General features: G+C 44.8%; 1 protein-coding gene and 1 long non-coding RNA gene across 2 annotated transcripts in view; one reads left to right on the top strand and one right to left on the bottom strand.

Annotated features, from left to right (window-relative positions):
* The window catches only part of KIF3C (kinesin family member 3C), a 40380-nt gene that overhangs the window by 6628 nt on the left and 18020 nt on the right, over positions 1 to 15732 (bottom strand). Inside the window, exons 2-5 of the mRNA XM_079111073.1 lie at positions 13411 to 13512; positions 12593 to 12715; positions 10398 to 10516; positions 9641 to 9757 (exon numbers count right to left, since the gene is read on the bottom strand). Coding sequence (XP_078967199.1) covers positions 9641 to 9757; positions 10398 to 10516; positions 12593 to 12715; positions 13411 to 13512 — 461 coding nt within the window. The remainder of the gene's footprint in view (positions 1 to 9640; positions 9758 to 10397; positions 10517 to 12592; positions 12716 to 13410; positions 13513 to 15732) is intronic.
* LOC306644283 overlaps positions 1 to 15732 on the top strand; it is a 151968-nt gene that overhangs the window by 128816 nt on the left and 7420 nt on the right. The window lies entirely within an intron of this gene.

Here is a 15732-nt window from a genome sequence, read left to right as displayed (position 1 = left end):
ATGGCAAGTCCGAGGCCAGCCTGGCAATTTTTTGAGACCTATTACAAAGTAAAAAAAAGGTCAAAGTCCAGAGGTAGAGAACTTACCTAGCATGTTCAGGGCCCTGGGTTTAATCCCCAATACCACCACCAAAAAAAAAAAAAAAAAAAACTACAATATGTTAATAAAAAGATGAAGTTTTTGTTTTGCTCTTAAATATGCTTAGGAAAATGTCTGGATATTTAATAAAATGTTAGCAGACATCATCTTCAGATTGCATTATTATGGATGATTTTTTTTTATGTCTTTTTTTCCTTTGCTGTTTTGGGAATCAAATTCAGGGCTGCTACTGAGCTATCCCGCTAGCACCTTTTTTATGCCCTTTGGCAGTACCCAAAAACCTTTTACAATGAATATGCATAACTTTATATCAAATAAACAATTTCAGACATTTAGAAAAATACAGTAAATATTATATATCTATATGCCTACCATCTGGCTTTGTCCAATCTTAACATTTCGTTATAGCAAATCTTTTTTAGAGAAATAAAGTTGTTATTTATTTATTTATCTATTTATTTATTTATCTATCTATTTATTTATTTTGGTACCAAGGATTGAACACAGGGGTGCTAAACCACTGAGCAACATCCCAAGCCCTTTTTTAAATATATATTTTATTTAGAGACAGGATCTCACTGAGTTGCTTAAGGTTTCACTAAATTGCCGAGGACGGCTTTCAACTCAATCCTCCTGCCTCAGATCTCCGGAGCTAAGCCACTGGGATTACGAGTGTGCACTACCATGCCCAGCTTAAAATACAGTTTTCAAACCTTCCATTTCCCGTTCTTCCCCAGAGTTGATCACTCTCTTGAGTTGGGTGTTTATCAATGTCATGCATGTTTTTATGCTTATTTTTATATGTAGGTGTTCAGAATGTATGCTACTTGTATGCCTATTTCTAAATCTTGAACTGTCTATTGTAGGAACTGTACCTTTTTTGTTCTCAACGTGCAGCTCTAGATCATTACTTTGAGCACAATGCTATGTTGTGCATTAAGGTTTCAATATAGCATCTTGTGTGAGCACATATGTGTGCGTGTGCACCAACTCTTGTTGATGGGCATCAAGGTTGATTTTTTTTTTTTTTTTTTTTTTTTTGCTATTAAACATGATTTAACACTGTGCTCCATGGACATACTCAACATTTTCCCTTGGGCGTATTCCCAGTAATGGAATTGTTGCATTGTACAATATGTATATTTTCAATTTTACTAGATATTGCCAAACTGCTTTTCAAGTTGTTATACCTATGAAACTTTCCATTACTCTATCATCTAGCCAACTCATGGTATATCAGGAATTTTACTTTCAGCAATATGATGAGTGTAATGTATTACTTTATTTTCTTGAGGGGGTGCTAGGGATTGAACCAGGGGTGGTCTACCACTGGGCTACATTCCTAGCCCTTTTTATTCTTAGGCAGGGTCTTGTTAAGTTGCCCAGGCTGACCTTAAATTTGCAATCCTCCTGCCTCAGTGTCCTGAGTAACTGGAATTAAAAGTTTGCACCACCATGCTATACACTGGGCTCATGTATTACTTTTAATTACCCCAAGCAAACAAATATAAAAAGAAAGAAAACAAGAAAGTCATTTATTTCCTTTTTAAAAAAAAAAAGAAAAAGAGCCAAGCGCAGGGGCGCATGCCTGTAATCCCAGCTACTTGGAAAGCTGAGGCAGGGGGATCTCAAGTCTGAAGCCAGCCTGGGCAATAAAGCAAGACCAATAAAGCAAGACCCTGTCTAAATAAATAAATAAAACACATGTTCTGGAATAAGACAGACTTGGGTTTAAATGCTGGCTCTGCCCCTTAAAGCTCTGTCACTGTAGAAAGCGGCTTATAATTTCTGAGCCTCTGACATGTCATCACCATCAGACAAAATTGCTGAGATTAAACAAGCACTTAGCACCGTGTAAGGGCAACACGTGGTGTCTGTGACTGTTATTCATTCTCAATTCTGCTTGCTAATTTCAAATAGGGATGAAATGAGATGAGCAATAAAAAATTCAAAAGGCAACCATTAGAAGGCAGAAGAAGAGAGGAGACAGGCAGAGGGATGCGGATAGGACGTTCTGTCCTTGCATAGAACGAGCTGTGTGAAGGCCACAGAACAGGCCTGCCTTCAGCAGCAGGGCGAGGAAAAGTGGCATTCTAGTTGTTTCATCTATAAAAGTGCTGGACCCCATGTAGGGTTCCTGCTGACCCTCTTTACAAATGAAAACCAGGCAAGAGAAGGTTCTAGAAGCTCCACTACTTTGCAGCTGGGAGGCTATGGAATGTGAGGAGGCTAAGCATGTGGAGAGAGGCAGCTTCGGTGACAATGGCAGCAAGAAGATAGTTTTGTGATGGGTACAAGTGGAAAGCAGCACTGACTCAAGGAAGAAGGGAGTAGGAAAGTACTTTATCACTTCGACTCATCTGAGCTTTACACAAGCTCCTCAGGGTATGTGGGGCAGGCGGAGACGGTTCAGAAAGGTAGCGTTTTGTGTCCAAGGTCATACAATTAGGGGCCCTAGGAATCGGAACCTGCTGAAGTACTCTTTTTATGATGGTGTATTGTCTTTCAGGAGTGCATTCAGGATAGTCTGGGGCCACAGAGGGCCTTTGAAAGCTCAGGCTCTGGGAACAGGACAGAGGGGCAGGGCTGGGCGAGCGGAGCAGCGGGTCAGTGGGAATTGGCAGCCTGACCTAATAAACATGCCAGGGCTATTCTGGGTGGCACGCAGGGAAGGAGGGGTTGGGGGAAGGGATTCTGTAATTGGGACACCAAACTTCCCATCTACTCCCTCTTCTGCCCCAGGCCTGCTTCATGATTGATCCCTCTAGCAAGAAGGTTGTGGCTGACAGCCCAGAGCTGGTGGGGGCATGGGGCTGGCACGGCAGTTACCTACCCCTCCTAACAGAGACCCACAACAGTTATCACCTGCTTAGCTGATCCCAAGGGTTCTCCCAGGACCCTCCCTGCATAACACTGCTATCACAATTTTTTTCCTTTAATATTAAAAAAAAAAAAATCATCTCTCAGCTCCATCTCTCACTGCTAACTCTGCCGATCACCTTCTTTTCTCCCCTATTCAGAAAACAGGCATCCAACATCATCAGCTGTTTTCTCTTCTAGGTCCTCCATGTGCACCCAGCCCAGCAAATTGGTTTTCTGTGATCTGGTCACTCGTCTCCGCAGCTTACCAGTCCCTTTGCTCCATTGCCCTGCGAGTCTGAGCTCTCAGTCTCCTCACCCCTTCTGCCATTGCCCCAGCCCTGCCAGGGACAGCTGTGACTTCTCCCTGCTTCAGATTCTCTTCAGTTCTCACAGAAGTCTAGGAGACTCCACGCAGAGCTAAGAATGTTCTTACTGAGGCAAATGTTGCCTCCATGATGAGACCAGTTGAACTTTCTTCCCTTCTGTTGAGAACAAGAAATGCTCTCTCTTTAACCCATTAAGTTCCAAGTTTTCAATTCTGTGAATATTTCAAATGAAATGTGACACAGGTGCATTAAAATAGCTGGAGAATCATAACTATATAATTTAAGATCATCAATATTATTAATGATGTCATTAATAATAGCATCAGTAATCATTCACCCATCATTTTTTTCAAAAAAGTAGAACCCCAAAAGCATATTTATTTCAAAGTTGCCATAAGAGGTATATTTGTTGCTGAATTTAAGTTTTTAAAGGTGTTCCCTAAGTGGGAAAATGGAACATAATGGGTTAAACTTGGAGGTAGTCTGAACTTCAAAAAAATCAAAATCTAGTCAGACATGGTGGCAAATACCTGTAATCCCAGTGATTCGGGAGGCTGAGAAAGGAGGATTGTAATTTCAAGGCCAGCCTCAGCAATTTAGTGAGGCCCTAAGCAACTTAGTGAGAACCTGTCTCAAAATAAAAATAAAAAGGACTGGGAATGTAGCTCAGTAATAGAGTACCCCTAGGTTCAATCCCCGGTACAAAAAAATAAAATAAAATAATAATAATAATATGTGTGTGTGTGTGTGTGTGTGTGTGTGTGTGTGTGTGTGTATCAACAAATCAAACTGCCTTTCTATGGTACCTTTTTTTTGATACCAGGGATTGAACTCAGGGTCACTCAACCACTGAGCCACATCCTCAGCCTCTTTAGTATTTTATTTAGAAATAGGGTCTCACTGAGTTACTTAGGACCTTGCTTTTGCTGAAGCTGGCTTTGAACTCATGATCTTCCTGCCTCAGCCTCCCGAGCTGCTGGGATTATAGGTGTGTGCCACCATGTCCAGCTCTTCTATGGTACTTCTAAGGGACAGAGGCAGTGTGGTTTCTCTGCAGTCCCCATCATTATACTGGCTTATCAGTAGAACTGTAAATGTTTGTTGATCGTCTCTTCTATGCCAGACATGGGCCTGAAACCTTTCATACATTGCTGCATTTCAACCTCAACACTCCTACAAGGTATGTGTATTAACCCTACTTTACAGATAAGCAAACTTCGGCTCAAGAAAAACGTGTGTGTATATGTTACTGGTGATTGAATTCAGGGTCTAGTAAATGCTAGGCAAGCACTCTATCCCTAAGTTAATACCTCCAGCCCTTTTTAAAATTTTTTTTTTTTTTTTTTGAGACAGTTTCAATGAATGTCCCAGACAGGCCTCAAACTAGAGAGTCTCCTGTCTCAGTCTCCTGGGATTATAGACAGGTGTCACACACTCAGCCTTAAACACTTTCTGAAGGTCATACATAAGTAAGTGGCAGAACGGGACTATAATTCAGAATGTTCCAAATCCAAAGTCCAGTCTCATACTGCACCATGGTAGATTTGCAAAGGATCTAGGCAGCGGGGTAGGGGGTGTAGCTCAGTGGTAGAGTGCTTGTCTGGCATGCATGAGACCCTGGGTTCAACCTGCAGCACAAAAACAAAAACAAAACCCAGAATCTAGGGTGGTTTTGGATGCAGAGGCCAAAATCCTCAAGTTACAATGAAATTCTGTGAACGGTAAACCATGGGCTATGGTCATTATCAAATATATAACCTTTAGAAAAGAACTTTGTATGAATACAATTACAAATAAAGGCGATTATGAGAAACTAAAAATCAAGGATCATATTTGTAAAATAGCTATTGCTGGAGCTGGTTTCAAAAATGCTGCTTGAAAAAAAAATGCTTTTTGAAGGCAACTTTAATACAAAATTATGATTGTGGAAGGTGCCTCACCTGTGATTATGTTATCAACCAGTGGATACAGAGAGATAATGGAGAAAAAGGAGAAATGGATAGATTTCCAAAAGAAGTAGACATGGGCATGTCTCAAGGGTTGCCTGACAATGACTCTGTTTCCAAGGCATGGGCGGAGTAGATGCTTGTGGCTCCAAAAGGAGGGGACAATGCTTTCCCAACAAAAGCTTTCTAAAGGGACAACTGGACCTTAGGTAATTTCTTTCAAACAATGTCTATTCCTCTCAGTTTAAGCAGTCTTTGGTGTTCTCACCCCTAGAATAGCACAGGCCACAGTAGAGCAAAATGTCTCACACTTATTGAGCAAAATGGAACAATGCCCTGATTAGTTAAATATGCTTCGGAGAGAAAAAGCTTTTCTGCTTGTTTTTAAGCCCTGATTTAGTTATTTTGCAAATGGTGGGAGCCCATGCAGAAGGAAAGCATCTTTTTCTCTGGAAGGGGAGACACTTGTTCGACCACCTCAGATCCCAGAGGTTCCAGAAACGAACAAAGTCATGTTCAAAGACTTTCTCTGCCTTCAACAACCTTCAGCTGGGACTCGAGGCAGATGGTCTCAGAGGTCCAGGCCACCAACTCCCTGCTCCATTCCAGGCTGCCCCTCCGCCCCTCTGCTGAGTCACAATCTCAAGTGGGATTGCAATTATGATGAATTGTTTCTACTTTATTCTAACCACCACTGCTTTGAAAAAGAGTAATTAAAAAAACTTGTTTCACATAAAAATTCCTAGCTCCATTTTTAAAAAAATATTTTTTAGTTGTCATGGAGCTTTATTTATTTATTTATATGCGGTGCTGAGGATCGAACCCAGGGCCTGACACACACCAGGCAAGCGCTCTACCACTGAGCCACAACCCCAGCCCCCTAGCTCCATTTTTATTTGCCTTTTGTTTTTATGTTTTCATGTTTTGGGAAATGAACCCAAGGGCGCTTTACCACTCAGCCACAGCCCCTGTCCTTTTACTTTTTACTTTGAGAAAGGGTCTAAATTGCTGAGGCTGGCTTCTTACTTGTGATCTTCCTGCCTCAGCCTCCTGAGTCACTGGGATTACAGACATGTGTCACCAAGCCCAGCATGATAAATGGTTTCAAAGTAATTTATTTCTTGGGATTCTTTTTTAAAGTAATCTGTAATAACTATTCATATAATCTGTATTTAGCTGCAGTAGAGAACATTGCCTTTATATATTTTACCCTTTCCCAGATATATTTCATGTTTTCTGTACAAAACATATACTGTCTATTCCAAGCAATATATATTCATTCTACATAAAACAGTATGGTTAAATTGTATATATAATTTACCATAATTTTGAAAAATTTTATAACTGTATCTTTAAATTATCAATACAAAATTGTCTTATGTTTACAAAACGTTTATTTTGCAATGTTAGAACACATGCAAAATTCAATATTACCAAGAATATCCATTTATGAAAACAATTTGTCCAAATAGTTAAAGATACTGTGTACTTGGTCAATTACATCAATTTACTTGCTTTCCAAGAAGCATTCCTATTTTGAATTTGTTATTTATTATTGCTGTGTCTTTATTTTTTTCCTCATTTAGCTCTTTACATGGACTAAATGCTCAATGTGTGTATCTTAGTATGATTATTTTATACTCAAGTAAATAAAAGGAATATAGGGCTGGGGTTGTGGCTCAGTGGTAGAGTGCTTGCCTGGCATGTGTGAGGCACAGGGTTTGATCCTCAGCACCACATATAAATAAATAAAATAAAGGTCCATTAAAACACTTTTTAAAAAATAAAAAGGAATATACTTTGCTTAAATGGAAAAAGATCTTTCTATAGAGATTGACATTATGGTAGCTTTACTAATAATGGTTAAAAAATTCAAAATGGTCTTATTTTGAAGATGTTATTATTTAATGCTGAAAATACTTCCCCTAAAACCACTTATATACTTGATCAAATGTACAATCTTAGCACCTTTCAATACACAATTTACAAGGAACATAGTCCAATTGGGATTCATCTGGAAGAGTTGCCAGCACAAACCTGTAAATATAGACTGGGGAGATATGCAGATTTAAGTTAAAGGGCGTCTGTTTGGGACTGGGAAACACTATAGAAATAAACTCAAGAAAGAAGTTTTTGAGGAATGACCATAATTTGCAGATTTCCCAATGGCAAAGAAGACTCCTTTCTCACCAGGCACTGTGGTGCACACCTGTAATTCCAGCAACTTGGGAGAACTGCAAGTTCAAGACCAGCCTCAGCAACTTATCAAGGTCCTATGCAATGTAGTAAGAGCCTGGGATATGACTCTGTGGTTAACTACTCTGGGTTCAATCCCCAGTACGAAAAACAAACAAACAAAAACCCAAAAACAAATTTTCCTCTGAAGCAAGAAATGATAAAACTCAAATCAAAATCCTCAGTTACAAATTAAAAGAAACTAACAAAGCATAACAATTAAATGCAAACATAATTTCAGGTGGAGATGGAAGAGAACTAGAAATTTCCTGAAATTGATGATTGTACTGTGAAAATACAAGTAAAGGGTTAGAATGTTTACAATTAAATCACAAATGACTAGGGTTGGGGAAGACAGGGAATTAAAGATATGGCAAAATGTTAAAAATTTAGTGCAGAGTATATGGGGATTCTTTGCATTCTTCTTCCAATTCTTGTTTCACAATAAAAACTTTAAAAATATGCCTTTTCAAAGCCTCTCTCAACTCATTTGTAGTTGAGCACTTTGACAACATGACTACATCAAAATATAAAGAAATTCTTGCTGGGCGTGTGGTACACGTTTGTAATCCCAGTGACTCAGGAGGCTGAGGCAGGAGGATTACAAATTCAAGGCCAGCCTCAGCAATTTAGCAAGGCCCTAAGCAACTTAGTGAGACCCTGTCTCAAAAAACAAAAAAGGGGGTTGCAGTTGTGGCTCAGTGGGAGAGCACTTGCCTAGCATGTGTGAGGCACTGAGTTTGATCCTCAGCATCATATAAAAGTAAATAAATAAAATAAAGGTATAAAAAAATACAATAACACTTAAAAACAAAAACAAAATGGGCTGGGATGTGACTCAGTGGTTAAATGCCCCTGGGTGAATCCCTGGTACCAAAACAAAAACAAAACCAAAAAACCCCTTCACCTGCAAACTTTCAACTCAAGAACTTCTCCAAGCACAAAATAATCTTATAGAAGGGCTGGGGATATAGCTCAGTTGGTAGAGTGGCCCTGGGTTCAAATCCCCAGCACCACACACACACACAAAAAAAATAATAATAATAATCATCATCATCTTATAGAGCAGAAGCCTCACCAGTATCTGCCTCCAGAACATGGGCCTAGAGTAATGATTTTTGAACCTAGCTTCCAGCACCTGGAAACTTTAAGGGAGGGGGCGGGGAAAGCACAAAAAAGTCCTGTGATTTACCATGACCCCTTAAATTAGACTCTTTGGACACCAACTCACAGGCGATTCTACCTGGGCCCAGGGTCGAGAAGCTCTGCATTAGAGGGGTACATGATCTACTTCATACTCCCGCTCATGACTTTGGCATTTACAACTTGTGCAGTGTGCCCCTAGGTGGAATCAGCCCTTCAGAAAGCAGAGAGATCAAGTAGACTTCAGATGCTCCAGTGAGAAGCTATAGACATCTTGCTAACTTCCCACCCAGCCCTAGGGAGACTCCTGCCCTACCTGGAAGTAATATTCCTAGGATAGAGAGCGCAAAGAATCTCCAGGGAAGTGCTGTCCCTTCATTGCTCTACACAGATTTGCAAGGAAGGGAGGAGAGTGGTCCAGCTGGGTCACCCTATTGGGCTTTGATATTCAGCCTTGTTCTTCACGGACACCAGCAGAGGGCGCTGCACACCCAGCTAAGGGACGCAGCGGCACCTAAGCGTCAGGAGATGGAAACAGGTGGAAATGCTGAATCACCCGGTTGAGTGAGGCTGTGAAGATTGGATCATGCCTATATCATGTCATGAACTGATTATTTCTTTGCATTTCCCACTGGACTATGAACCCCGACTGTGTCTGATTTATCTTCTACTTGCAGTCTTGCAGGTGCTGGACACAGCAGGCTGGGCAAATATTAACTATGGTTGCTATTTCTGGCACCTGACAAATGAGTACTCACCAGAAGTGAACAGATGTTAGCTAGCATCACTGGGACTCTCAAGAGGCCGAGGTGAGGTCCCTCTCCCCTCCCTGCAGGGCCTCTTGCAGGAGGTTTTTGCATTTTTGCATCTCAGGTTGTAAGAAATCCATCCTCCTTCTAAATCCCACTAATCCCTTCCCCAGTCCTAGATAGTCTGCCACCCAGCAGGCAGGGCCTCAAACCCCTCACCACAACCAACCTAGAGAGAGCTTGCAAGTCCGTGGGCCCAGACCACGGGATGGAGACTTACACTCCAGCTGGCACCAGCGGCTGGAACTTCCACTGCTCCTCCTCACAGTCCAGGAAGAGCCGGTTCATGATCTTGTTCTTCTCCTCAGGGGGAATGAAGTTCTCGATTATTAGGTACCTGGGAGTAGGAATAAGGTAGAGCTGAGAAATGGGGTCAGTGAGTCCCCATGGTGCTGTAAAGGCTGAAGGATGAGAAGCAATAAACTGAAAGGCAGAGGGAACTGAGTGGGTGGAAAAACCAAACTGGGGGAATAGGGATCCCTCCAGAGAAAACTGGAACTTGAAGGCTACTGCTTCTACCACGAGACTGTGGCTCAGAGACTCCAGGGCTACTCTTGACCAGCACTTAGCCGTGCGTGCTCTGCCGCTGTGGGGGGTGTCACCAAATTCAAACTGACATGGTGGTGCACGCCTGTGACCCCAACTAGTGGGAGATTGAGGCAGGAGGATCACAAATTCAAGGCCAGCGTGGGACATTCAGTGAGACCCTGTCTCAAAATAATTTCTTTAAAAAAGAGTCGGGGATATGGCTCAATGATAAAAGCGCCCTCTCCCACCCCTAAAAAAGTCCAACTGAGGAAGTAGAAGAAACTCCACGATTACTGGGCCTAGCCTTCCTCAAACACTCTCTGTTCCTACGACGTATGGAATCATGGTGAGCAGACGGTCATCCTAGGCCTTAGGGAAGAAGAGTCGGGAGGCCCTGAGGAATGAGGGTGGCTGCGGAGACCCGGGAGCGGAAAAGGACCCGGCCCTACTTGAGTTTGAGTTCCCGGGTCTGCTCGTTCTGCGCCTCCTCCAGGTCCTGCCGCACGCGGATGTACTCGTCGTGTTGGTCCTGGATCTCCGCCTTCACCGCCTGCAGCTTGGCGTAGAGCTGGGTGGCGACAGGTGCAGCTCAGAAGCTGCTGTGTGGCAACGAGGTCCCAATCGCCCCGCCTGGCCCGGAGGGCTGCAGGCTCAGGACCCACCTGTTCAGCCTACAGTGGGGCTGGGGGTCCTGGCCTGAACTTGCCAGTGCTGCCTCACCCCACAGGAATCAGAATGGGCCATTTAAAGGGGCTTTGTGAGCTAGGGTTGTGGCTCAGTGGCAGAACGCTTATCTAGCACGTGTGAGGCACAGGGTTCGATCCTCAGGTCCATTAAAAAATAATAATAATAAAGGGACTTTGTGTCCCCCTGTGCTGAGGCCTGCTGCAGTTACCTGCTCTTTCTCAGCTGCTTTAAGCATCTTGGAATGTTCAAATTGGAAACTGAGGGACCTGTGGTCCAACGTTTTATTAAATTTTTTTTTAATTTTTAATTTTTCGAGACTACATTTTGATTCATTGTACACAAATGGGGTACAACTCTTCATTTCTATGGTTGTGCTCGATGTAGATTCACACCATTCATGTAATCATACATTACATAGGGTAATGATGTCCGTGTCAGTCCACGGTCTTTCCTTCCCCCAACCCCTCCTGCCCCATTTCCCTCTACACAATCCAAAGTTCCTCCATTCTTCTCTTACCGCCCCCACCCCTTATGTATCATCATCCATTTATCAGAGAAAACATTCAGCCTTTGCATGATATTCTCTAATTCCATCCATTTACCTGCAAATACCATAATTTTATTCTTCTTTATGGCTGAGTAATAGTCCATTGTGTGTATATACCACAGTTTCTTTATCCATTCATCTACTGAAGGGCATCTAGGTGGGTTTCACAATCTAGCTATTGTGAATTGAGCTGCTATAAACATTGATGTGACTGCATTTCTATAGTATGCTGATTTTAAGTCCTTTGGGTATAAACTGAGGAGTGGGATAGCTGGGTCAAATGGTGGGTCCTTCTAAGTTTTCTGAGGACTCTCCATACTGCTTTCCAGAGTGGCTGCACCAGTTTGCAACTCCACCTGCAATGTATGAGTGTGCCTTTTCCCCACATCCACACCAACACTTATTATTGTTTGTGTTCTTGATAATAGTCATGCTAATTGGAGTGAGATGAAATCTTAGGGTGGTTTTGATTTGCATTTCTCTAATTACAAGAGCTGATAAGCACTTTTTCATATATTTGTTGATAGCCTGTATATCTTCTTCCCAACAACCTCTTTTTAATAGATGAGGAAGCTGAGGCATAGACTAGCAAAAAGGTCACAAACCTAACTAAGGGAAGAGCTAGGACCCAATCTCATTTGGAGAACCAGGGTTGGGAGCTGAGCAAGTTGGGAAGGTGACCACTCCCTACTCCTGCCTTTCCAGAGGTTCCCAAAAGTGGCAGGAAGATGTGGAGGTTGGCATTGGCCCTCCCATTTCACTCCTAAGTCACTGAGCCATGTCCAAGGCAACTGCCCTGGTAGTGGTGTGGCGGGGTCTCTCCTGCTCTGCTCTGGGACAGCCACATCAACAACCCTGGGGGCTCTCCAAGTGCTTCCCAGAATCCAAGCTGGAGCTTGCTACTTCTTGCCCTAGACCTTCGTCTCATGCACACATGGTTCTCTTGCCATGAACTTTGAGGGCTCCTGCTGACCAGAGATCCTTTCCACTTGACATGGTATGAAGGGCCTTGGCTCCCTTTCTGGACTTCCACAGGCGTCATGCTTTCTCAGGTCTCCTCACACTTCTGATCCTCCTCCAGATCCAGCCATCCAAACTGATCCACTGATGACATTTTAGGGGGAAGTTACCAAGGACTCGGAGGATGGCAAACTGGATACTAGAAGTGAGAGTTTCCAGCCTATGAACCACCCCCACCACCAACCTGGCCCAGGAGAAGAATATCTGTTCCAACCCACACCAGACTCCTGTTTCCTCCCTGCTCCTCACTCCAACCCGCCCAGGTCATGTGGCTTTGGATTCAGCAGTTCATGCAGAAGAGGGAGGGCTCCTTGAAGCACACAACCCTTGGACAGGTAACTGCCTCGGGCCCTCAGTGTGTCTTGACCCCGTCCTGCTGCAGCATCTCACCTTCTTAAGTTTCTTGGTTTTGACCTCCACCTCTTGCTGTAGGGAAGTGTAGGTACCCCGGAGCTCCATGGTCTCCTCATCTCGGAGCATCATCTCCTGCTGCATTTCCCGTTCCCGGCGTTTCTAGGCCAAGGTAAGGTGAGGAGACCTCAGTGAGACAGCATGTACTGGATGAGGGCCAAGGAAGCTCAAGGGACTGGCTTCTATCTGTCATGAAACCTGGCTTCACCATGGCCCTGGGTGCTAGGAGGAAAAAGGGGGCATTCCACAACCCATGTCCACTGTTCCCTCCCTGTCCTCAGTGGAGCAGTGGACATGGAGGTCACCTCAGCTGCCATGGCCATGCCTTTGCAGGCACTGCCCCTGGTGGATGGAGACCCCAGCCCTAATAGCTGGCATACTCCTGAGGTGTTACCCACATACACAGATGCCCGTCACACTGGCTTCCAAGCCACCTCTCACTTCTTCCACGTAGTGTCACTGTTGATTGGTAACCAACAAATTGTGCTTCTTAATGATTTAGGAAATGGTACACAGTTGGCAATGAACTCACGGCCTTGTGGAAGGTCCAGGAGTTCCTTCCAGGTTTCTTGTGGAGGTTGACATCACAGACTCCACCACTTTTCAACCACCAGCCAGCAGTGCCCCTTCCAGAGGGAGGACCCCTGGCCGGCAGACCCAGAGTGGTATGTCTTAGATTCTCAGCACTATATTTTCCAGGGATCCTGAGTGCATTACAGCTCATGGTCCCACTGCCAACCCCTAGGCATTACCTCAAAGCCATGCACCCGAGGGGCCCTGAAGACTGGCCACCCTACCTGTTCAGCAATCTCCTGCCTCTTCAGTTCCAACATCTTCTGCTGCTCATTGGTGTGATCCATAATGTTTCTGCCCCCGATGAGCAGCTTGCTCTCCATGGCCTGAGGACACACAGGGGTTCAGAGATGGGCTTTGCACAGGGCCATAGCACCCCCAGCTTGAGAGATCATTCTCCCCTGCTCCGTAACCCTTCTAGGAGTGAACACAAGATGTGCCCAAGATAGGGCCTCGTGGCCCTGGATGAGAATGGAGTTTTCCCCTCCAGCTTCTTGAGCCCCAGCACAAGGCTCCCATTGTTGACAGGACCATTAGGGAGGCAAAGAGAGGGAGCCCCTCAGGGAATACAGGGCACCTGATCTGCTTGCTTTGGATACAGAATGAAGCTTGGTTCACAGAGCCTGCAAGGAGGGTGGGTGGCAATCTAATCCTGGCTACCAGGCCCCACCCACATGATATCAGGAGGAGATAAAAGAGAGTTACTGGGCAGCTGAGCCCTTGCTCTAAGTGGCTCCTGACTCAGAGCTCTCTCTGTGGGCAGGAAGAAAGGGTCTCATCTTTGATGTGGAAAGTAGAAGCAAAATCCAAGGGAGAGATCCTGCAGCAGCAGGCAGCAAAATGGGGCCCCGGAGGCAGGGAGAGCTTTGGAGACAGCCTGAAGGACTAGGGCTCTACCCACTAGGCTGCGGGCCATGGGCAAGTTACCCTCCCGAGTTCCTGTCTATAGCGTTAAAACCACGCCACCTTCATTCCAGAATGACGCACACGTATGCAGAACATTGTTTGATAGGTGCTGAACTAAGCCCTCAACAGCCATGATTCCTCTCCTTATTTAACGAATGAAGATGTTGAGAACAACTAGCTTGAGGTAACACAGCTAGTAAGGAACAAAGAGGTGAGTTTTGAACCCGCATCCCAGTCTCATTCCGAGAGCCCTGTGCTGTGTGCAAGGACCCACTGAGTGCTTGGCACAGGTCTACAGTATGTACTTCTGGGATTGGAAGCTGAATTAATAATGGATTTGTGCAAATTATGCCTCCATAAAATGCACTGTCACTGCTGCCCATAAGAGAGTCCTGCCCCAGGGCAGCCAGCTGTCCTCTGATTTCATCGCAGGCCTCCCGGAAGGTTGAAATCACCTTGAGCCACCAGAAGAAACTGGCTGTCTACCCACTGGAATTTTTCCCAGTGGAACCAGCTGACCTGCCTGAGGGTTCTCAAAGCAGAGGGTGCCTGTCAGGCTGAGGAAGTAGGCGGCCACCTGTGAGAGCCACATCCCTGAGGACAGAGCAGAAGAGGGGTCAAGGGTTGCTTTGGGGAGGTCAGACACTTAAGCTGGGCCAGCTGGAGAAGCACAAGCACACCAGCCTGCATCCTCTGAGGCCAAGGAGAAAGGAAGGGGCTCTCGAGGGTCCAGCTGTCCTTACTGCCATACCACAGCGGTGTTGTAGATGGACACAATACCCTTATTTATTTATTTTTATGCAGTGCTAGGCTCAAATCCAGTGTGTCTCACATGCCAGGCAAGCGCTCTACCACTGAGCTACAACCCCAGTCCTCCTTTTTTATTTTGAGACAGGGTCTACCTTGTTGAGAGTGGCCTCAAACTTGGCAATCCTTCTGGCTCAGCCTCCTAAGTCACTAGGATTACAGTCATGTGCCACCAACTCCCGGCTTCTTGACTCCTTCTTGTTCAGGTGGCACTTACACAACCCTGAGAGTGACTCCTGAAATTTGGCACCTTTGGCAGTTTACCTACCTCACCTAGTTCCCCACCCTGCATCTCACTCCCATCATCTGGCCAGCCATTAAATACGTCAGATCTGTTTCTTGGTGTAGCTCGTACCACTCCTTCCTTTTGTCCTCATAACACCTGCTGACTTCTTTGCAATCCTTCTGACTTGCCTAGACCAGCACTATGGACTCCCCGCTGCCTCAGTTTCCCTTTCCATTCATCCTCCACATGCTACCCCGTGGAATCCTCTGAAAAACAAGTCTGAATGGAGGCTCCTCTGCTGCAAACTATTCAATGGGTCTCCATTCCCTAGAGGAGGAAACAAGGTCTGCGGCTGTCACAGGCCCCCTGTGTTGGCTCAGCTCCCTACTCTCCACTGACCGGACTCCCCATGGATGCTCTGCGCTCCAGTTTGCTAAAAGAATTCCAGCTCCTGCAGTGTGCTGTGGCTTCCCACAAATTTCACAAGGCTCTTCCTCCCAGTCCACATCCACCTGGAAAACTGCTTAAGACAGCTTGAGCACTTGGGAAGCTTTCCTTGATGCCCTCAAAGCTGCTTTTAGGTCTCCTGAATAACCAGAACATGTTC

The sequence above is a fragment of the Sciurus vulgaris genome (assembly GCF_902686455.1).
Source record: "Sciurus vulgaris genome assembly, chromosome: 14".
NCBI lineage: Eukaryota > Metazoa > Chordata > Mammalia > Rodentia > Sciuridae > Sciurus > Sciurus vulgaris.
The sequence above is the reverse complement of the archived record's forward strand: the minus strand, read 5'-3'. Positions and strand labels throughout refer to the sequence as shown.